The 8,111-nt window shown below is 40.4% G+C and overlaps 1 protein-coding gene across 1 annotated transcript; it reads left to right on the top strand.

Moving 5' to 3' along the window:
* Positions 1-402: 402 nt before the first annotated feature.
* Positions 403-8,082, top strand: LOC117290395. Its single transcript, XM_033771778.1, has 6 exons — positions 403-706; positions 1,857-1,887; positions 2,835-3,695; positions 3,851-4,397; positions 4,901-6,406; positions 6,744-8,082. Exons 1-6 carry the CDS (start codon positions 440-442, stop codon positions 7,852-7,854), a joined length of 4,323 nt encoding a protein of 1,440 aa, XP_033627669.1. The 5' UTR covers positions 403-439; the 3' UTR covers positions 7,855-8,082.
* Positions 8,083-8,111: the final 29 nt, after the last annotated feature.

Raw genomic sequence — 8,111 nt, 5'->3', positions numbered from 1 at the left:
GTAATTATCTCGCTAAATTGTTTCCTTTAATATCCCTAAGTTGAAAACTACATTTCAAAAAATAAATTTTCCACAAAATACTGGACATGGAATCGAACATACGGTCTCAATGTCACTGTTGAGTTCCTAAATCTTTGAGTTACAAGAGAATAAAAGACCTTGGCTCTACACTATGCAAAATCAAATAATTTGAGGGGTTGGTATAAATACAAATTATATGAGAGTTAAAAATGTCAAGACCACGAAAAAAAGAAGTTCTGTAACTCAATTCCTTTGGGTTTTTTTTAATTCTTTTCTTTTTCACTTGCACTTTTTCACTCAATTTTTTCTTTCTTGATTATGGACTGAACGAGCGCCCTCTTTTGATCATACAAAATTTGATACCCAAACAAAGATGGCGACCCCCACTAGTGGCACTTCGTGTCGGACTCCTTCAAAAATGTCCGAATTAGTGTCAAAACTGCGTAATAACTCTTCTAATAACATTCAAGTTTATCTTCGTGAAATTCAAAGTCTGTTACGGAAGAGTAAAGGGTTGGATGTTGCGTGTGACTTTCGTAAATCAGGTGGTTTAGACGAGGTTGTGAAGGTCGTTCAAAGCTGCAGTGAAGTTGAGGATAATGACGAAAGCAAGGTGGTGCAAGTTTTAGACCTAGCACTAAGTGTTCTTGCCACATGTTGCCGAGAACAAGAGACGAAGACTCGGGTGAGTACCTACGTACATGTATAAACATCATACATGGAAGAGTTTCCGTATCCTGCCACCACTTGTTCAATCGTTATGAAATAAATAGTATCTAATTTACTCATCAATCAAGTCAAGAATCAAATGATATATTTCTAAAAAAAAATTACTTTTGTAATAAAAATTAGTAAATGAAAAAGTGGTGGCGTGATCCAGGGAAAAGTTTCTGTATTGCGCCACCACTTTTTCATTTGATTAGTATCTAATTTAACTCAATGAGATATCCCTTTTTGTAAAAATGAGTGAAAAAGTGGTGGCAGGATAGGCAAAGTTATCCGATCTGGAAAGTTTTCCCCTTTTTTGAACATGTGCATTTATTTAAAAACGTAGTCTCCTATCTCAAGACAAGAATTGTCTTTGTTGACAGTACAAAAACTCCTCACTGAGGTAAAAAAAATGTCTGGACAGGACAGGGGTCGATATCCTACCTCCATGATTTCACAAAGAGTTATATATGCCTTATCTTTAATATCTTGAGTTGAACGAGTTACGGATGAGTAGCTCGTCCTACACTGGAACACTGGCATACATTTCCGTCGGAACATAATTTTTCAAATAAAATAGACGTAGAAAAATAAATTCTTTCAGGTCTTCATAATTTATTAAATTTACCAATTTTTTAATGTGTTTTTTTTTCAAACCAAAGTTAGGGATTCGGTTTTTTTATAGGAAAACACTCCCTTTTTACTAGAGTTTTTTTAAAACAGCAAACATAGTAATTTACGGAGGAAATGCTTACTGTGTAAATGTGTAAAATGTGCCCTCAATGCATGCCATTCTACGTCAGATCAGTACAAAACGGAACCCTTGAGAAAATCGCGTCAACGTTTCAGATCGAAATTGAGGTACGAAATGACTTGGGTACGACAATATTTGGGTACGAAGTGACTTCGGTACGAAGTGATTGACATCGGTTATAAGTGAGGGAATATAAGTGTAGCGATGAGTTCGTTCATGGCCGTTTAGAACTGGCAGGGTCGTTGCCGTGTGATAAAGGCCCAATCTGAGGGCGAGGGCCTTTATCACAGGGCAACGACAAAAGCTGAGATGTTTAACCGTTTTTTCCTTAAGGCAGCTTTTGATCAAATTTTCCTCTTTCATTTAACTACAGGTTCATGAGTTGGGTGGTATTTCTTCCATAGGTAAGCAAATATCTGTGGACTATAATGTAATACCAAAAAAACACAATTATTTCTGGTTGTTTGTGGAACTTATATTAATTTATTGTGTAGAATACACTTTAAAAATTCTGTAAGTTTATAGACAGACACCATGGGTGTCTCTACTGGACCAGTCCTGCTTTTTGGAAACCCCAACCAAATAATTACCCTCTATTCTGTATTTATCCCTGTGTGTATTATTGATTGATTGAGTGGAAATAAAGTATTGAATCGAAATAGAATTGGACATTTCTGGTAATGAAACAAAAGGATACCTCATGTGAACCTAATCCCCGTAACTAGCAAGCCTGAGGAAACCTGGGCCCAATTCCATAGAGCTGCTTAGCGGCCGCTTTTGTGTGTACTGCGTGATTTCCATTTCATAGCGCTGCTAACCATAAACAGACAAAAAAGGCGTGCTAACCTTCCAGTACTAACTGCTTGAAAAAAAATGATGCAGACCCATGGGGAAGGCGCAATATGGCTGCCTATTTTTTCTGCAAACCTTTGGAACACGATTGCACCTTGGCAAATTTGTCTGCTATGCTAAGCCCGAAAATTTGCTTACTGTTAAGCAGCGCCCTATATTAAAACAAGAGTGCTTGCCACGTGGTTGCTATGTGAACCAGAACCTCAAATTTATCTACCTCCTTCCCCACCCATCCTGACAGTCAAGACTCAAAATTCTTCTTCGTTCTCCAAAACTGATTCTATAAGTTTTTATGTTCCTTATGTCTGGTTTGTATATCTACTGTTATGAGTATTGAACATGTTTTTTTGTGTCATTTAGTCTTTCAAGTGGCCAAGTAAAACGCATAACACAGTCTTGTCTTGTTTTGGGGAAACGTTTTGGACAAGTTTTTATACCAATGGTGTCAAATGGAATGTAATGCTTACAATACTTGATCTTGCCTGGTTTATTTACTCAGTTGGAGTCTTGAAATTGGGGAGTCATATCAGCATTATCAACCGGGCATCTAGGGCTCTCGCTAACTTGGCATCAACTCCCAAACTATCAGCTGCAATTCACGACACAGACTCAGTTCGTCTCCTCGTTAAATCTCTCAAAGAGATCACGGACTCCAACTGTCGCCAAAGTATCCTGCGCACTTTGAGGATGCTTGCTGATACCAGCCAACACGCCCATGAGATACTGCAAGCGAAGGCCCTGCTGTTGACTCTAAGTTGCCTTGACTCAGATGATGTCAAGCTTGTTGGTAGTGCTGCACACACCGCTGCAGAGCTAACCAGTCATCTTGGATCTGGTCAGAGTAGTACAGAAACTCTTAAGGCCTACATAGAGGCAGGTAAACAGGCTGTCGAGGAAGATGGAGTGAGTTTGTTGGTCACTCTTCTCTCCCACACTAAACCCTCTATCCAAGAGCATTCTTTGATGGCATTGCTGAACTTAATGGTTTCGGAAGGAGTGAGGGTTGCTGCCGGAAAGGCTGGTGGGGTGAACATTTTCATAGATCGTGGGAAGGATACCACCGTTGCTGCCTGGCCTACATACATTCATTGCCTCTGCTACTGTTGCCGGGAAGCCATCAACAGAGTCAGAGTGAGGAATCTTGAAGGGCTGAATGTCCTTCTCTGCACCTTAAAGAACTCAAATGAAGATTGCAAGACACTTCATGAGACAGTTCTGGTTGCATTGATGGAATTTTACTATGATGAGCAAAGCCTGAACTACCTCGCTGTTTGTGGTTTCATCAACGTGTTGGTATCTCAACTGCAAGAAGACCAAAAGCAGTCAGTCCAAGAATCAGTTGCAGATAAAAATGCAACAGGTGAGTATCTGGTATGGTGATACCTTAACATGTACAGTAATAACAGACATTCTCTGTGACAAGCTGTTTATATAAGAAATATAATAATAAGCTAAAGCAAAACAAAGCCCTTTTTCATTGTATCAAAAGTATTTTTGTTCATACCTTTCTTTCAGCCTCCTTAATGGAAAGTATCTCTGATAAGAAACAAGCAACCCCTTCACCTATGTGTCGTAGTGAAGACTCATCCGGCAAGCTGCCTGAAGGTCTCCCAAGAAAGAGATTAGCGTCACAAAGTGTAGGCTCAGTCAAGAAATTCTGTGGAGCTAAAAAGTTAAGTAACCAGCAGGCAAGTGACAGAGTGAGCCCAGTGTCAGTAAAGACAAAAGTGAAATCCAATTCATCAAAGACTAAGATGGTGGCATCAAGTTCCAGGCCAGCAGGCGATGAACCCATACCAAGAACCTCTACCACCCTTCAAGCAGCAGGAGGCAATTCCTCAAAAGAGCAGCAGAGCTCCCCATCTCATTCCTTAAATGAATCAGGAATGTCTCCCCCTTCAAGCTCAACCAACTATCAGCTGTATGTTAACCCAGAGGTGACCGCATACTCTCCTCCAAGGATTAATTGGGAGAATTTCTTGAAACACCGTGAGCAGAGGGGGCAAGACTTATCACCAAGGAGCTTCTCAAGTTTCTCATCCCCGTTATCTCTCAGTCCAAGGTTTGTCATTCGTTAAACTATAAGAGGCTTGAAGGATTTTGTAATATAGAAGTGCATTTTTTTTAAAGTAGAGTTTAAGTCTGTCCACGTCATTTTTCCCAATATAATGATAATCAAATGCTTAATGGCTGAACATGCTGAAATCCCCAATAATTTCATAACAGTGCAAAAATGTGGTATCTCTTAAAAAAGCATTTACATGTACAACCCACGTGTGCTGCAAGCGAGTTTGAAAGTGTTAAATGTTGTATCTCATTCAAATTAACATGGCTTTATATACAAAACTAATGGCCTCGAGATGCAACATTTCTCTACAGAGTATTTTCATGCAAGATACAATGTTGTTGTTTCATTGAAATACAACTTTTGTGTGCAAATTTTTGCCTCCGAATATTATTTTCAAACGCTTTTGAATTTTCGTTGCCAAAGCAATCAGAGCAGTTTGTTTGTATAAACTAAACACACCTGTTGTCATTTAAAATGTATTTTTGTTTACTCTTCAGGGGTGATTTATCAGCACCACCTTCTCCAGGTTGGTCCCCTCAGTGGTCACCTCAGCATTCACCACAACACTTGCCTCAGCAGTGGTCATCCCCTCAGCAGTGGTCATCCCCTGTCTACAGCGGGGACTGGTCACCCAAGCAAGACCTCCAGTGGTCACCCCAACATTCACCACAGTGGGAACAGGAAGAACCATCCTCGCCTGAAAGGAACAAGTCACTAGTGAATGAGTACCCTAGAGAGAGACTTGACATATCAGCAGAACACCTGTCAAAAGAACCAGCACAGGAAGACTACCTTGATCCAGTCATGGTTGAGCTTCCAAGTGAACAGTTAACACCAAGTTTGTCAACAGAAACCAGACGTGCTGATAAAGCTTTGGAAGTCAGTCCATTTGGTACACACACAATATCTATCAAGTCTCAGAACATGCCCTTGGTTAGAGCGACAGATTTGCAAGCTGTGAGCAATCTCACAGGTCCCCATGGAGGCACCCAAGACCCACAAACTGTCGGCAAGTCACTGTGCAGCCTTTCTAAGAAGCTTGATAACCTAGAGTTTGCTAAAAATAGAGAACTCAATCCGAAGTTGGAGGCATTCAGAGAACCAAAGGTCAAGAATCCAAAGAGAAAGTCTGGAAAGAGCAAAACTAGCTCTATTAACAGTGAGTCTCCCAAATCACCTTTTCTCGACAACTTGGGTTCAGAGTTGTTACACTGTAAAGCATCGAGAGATTCCAAATTTGATGCAGATATGGAGATAGCTCGAGCCAAGGAGAAAGGGAAGCTTAGAAGGAGAGGGTATGCTGTGGTGACCTTACTCTCGCGTTACTCCCACATGGATGACCCAAGTTCAACAATGGCCAAAAGATCAGTCATATCTGCTTTAATGGACTATCAACCAAGTTCAGACTATTTACGATCCAAATGCCAGAGAACCCTCCAAAGAATCCTGAAGAACAGACTTTGCTTTGAGCAATTGATACTGGAGCATGGCCCAATGTTTATTGTATCAAAAATGCTCAACAGGAAGCAGACTGAAAAACATTCTCAAGAAGAAGGTATTGGTCAAGAAGTGATCAATATAAATCAAAGCGTTAGTACACGTAAGAATCGTAAAACCAGTTCGTCGTCAATTGGATCTGGGAACTCTTCTGTTGAGAAGCTTGCCCCTCAATTGATAGATCTGAAAAGACCTGGAGGGATACAAAGGCCATGTTCCACAATCAAACCCCCAGAGCTGATAACACCAAGGCAAATTTTCTCAAAGTCGGATGCCAAATCTATCACTGACTCGGTGGATGATTCAGCCTCGGACAATACCTCAATCTGTAGCATGGACACCCTGGAATCAGAGAGACTCCAATCCTTGGGAGATCCGGCCTCACCACTGTACCCACTGATGGTCTCAACATGCCAGTACAGACAAGGACTTATGGTCAAGGTTCTGTTATCTGATTCCCTGGAGGAGAAAATGGCCTGTATTTTAGCGGTTCCTTACATCTGCCAGTAAGTAGTCTTAGAAATTGGGAGTCTATTCTTTGTGTCAATTTAATAAGCTTTCATTGTATTGGTTGCCAATTCATTATTCTTGTTGTCCATCTTTTGTCATTTCTTCGGGCAGTGTGTCCAGCCAATCTTGTCACTAATTGAGATATGTACCATTTGTCTCTTCATTGCTCTTTGTGCTGTGCGAAATTCATGTTCAATCAGTTTTGTTGTTGTCCATGTTTCTGCTCCATAAGTTTCTGTCTTTGTGGTAATGTTGCCTTACTTTGATTACAAATTATGTCCACTATAGAGTTTAACAGAATCCTAGCATTGTTTTTCTGATTTCTATTTGTAGGTCCAACAGCCTAAAGAAGAAACTACTTATCAAGTATAAAGGTCTACAGATACTCGTCGATTATCTACAGAAAGGTAACATCAATCCAGACATGTTTAACAAAGCTGTTCAGTGTCTCCGTGACCTCGCTTCGACCCTCTACTTATCACCATACCTCTCTGTATCTATGAACAATGAAAGTCCTATTTTGAGAACAGAAAGATCGGTTTCTGTAGCAAATGCTGGGAAGAAAGAACCAGAAAGACTCTCCAAAGGAAGTGTTCTTCGGACTAAAACATTAATTGGAGAATCTTCAGTGTTCAGAGATGCTGAACTTGGTCTTACTAATGATGCCATAATGAAAAAAGGCAGGATTCAAAAGTCTGCAGATAAAACCCCAGTGACAAACGTGGAAGTTGTTGTAGGTGATTCACCAGCTGAGGTCTCTTCACCATCAGAAGGTTCAAGTAAGCCCAACCAACACAGCGTCTTTGAAAAAAGAAAGGCAATACGATGTCTGCCAGATCATCGCAGTATTCAAGAACCGGGAACTCGGCAAAGCAACCAGATGCAATTCTGTAGCTTTGATTTAATGCAATTAGACATTAAGTTCCTTCTGGATCAAAAGGATATTGTTGAAGCTCACAGGGACACCCTAATCAGAAGTTCAGAGTACTTCTCCTGTCTCTTTGAGGGTCCCTATTTGGAATCCAGACAGAAAATCGTACCCATTGGAAGTATCTCCAAAGAAGCTCTAACATTCATCCTTCACACCTTACATGGATGTCTTCACACTCAGTGTCCCTACTTGAGGAATGTTTTACCAAATGGCTGTAATGTGCTTCTTGAATCTATCGCTTGTTCTGGGCGCTTTCTGCTATTGCCTGTTCAGAATCTGCTCTGTGACATCCTGGTGGAAGAGTATCTGGATTCTACCAATGTGTCGAGTCATTATAGTTTTGGGTTGGCTCACAATTGCTCCAAGCTGACCGAGGCCTGCTTGTTGTACATGCTGACAAATGGCCAAGTCTCTTCGAAACATTTTCAAGACCTTGCGGAAAGCAGTTCCGCTGATATTGCGTTCCAAAGTATTAGGAAGATAGTAGCTGATGGACTTAACCAAAGAACATGATGTGAAGGCTGTAACCCATTCACTTAAAGACACTGGACACGTTTTGTAATTGTCAAAGACCAGTATTCTCACTTGGTGTATCTCAACATTATGCACAAAATAAAAAAACTGTGAAAAATTTGGACTCATTTGTCGTCAGAGTTACAAGAGAATTTCAAGTTTTTGTGCTTTCACATGCATAATCAAAGGCTTCAGGCCTGAAGTATTTTATTATTTGATTGAGAAATGACCTCTTTTTCAAAAACTATAAAAAAAAA

Source organism: Asterias rubens, chromosome 5 (genome assembly GCF_902459465.1).
Source record: "Asterias rubens chromosome 5, eAstRub1.3, whole genome shotgun sequence".
Classification (NCBI taxonomy): Eukaryota; Metazoa; Echinodermata; class Asteroidea; order Forcipulatida; family Asteriidae; genus Asterias; species Asterias rubens.
Note: the sequence above shows the minus strand (reverse complement) of the source record. Positions and strands in the feature narration are given on the sequence as shown.

Bases quoted from the DNA above. Each gene is read 5' to 3' on its own strand.
- LOC117290395 (XM_033771778.1), top strand. From the start codon at position 440: ATGTCCGAATTAGTGTCAAAACTGCGTAATAACTCTTCTAATAACATT. The intron at 1,888-2,834 runs GTAAGCAAATAT...TTATTTACTCAG, and splicing joins GGGTGGTATTTCTTCCATAG to TTGGAGTCTTGAAATTGGGG. The intron at 3,696-3,850 runs GTGAGTATCTGG...CCTTTCTTTCAG, and splicing joins TGCAGATAAAAATGCAACAG to CCTCCTTAATGGAAAGTATC.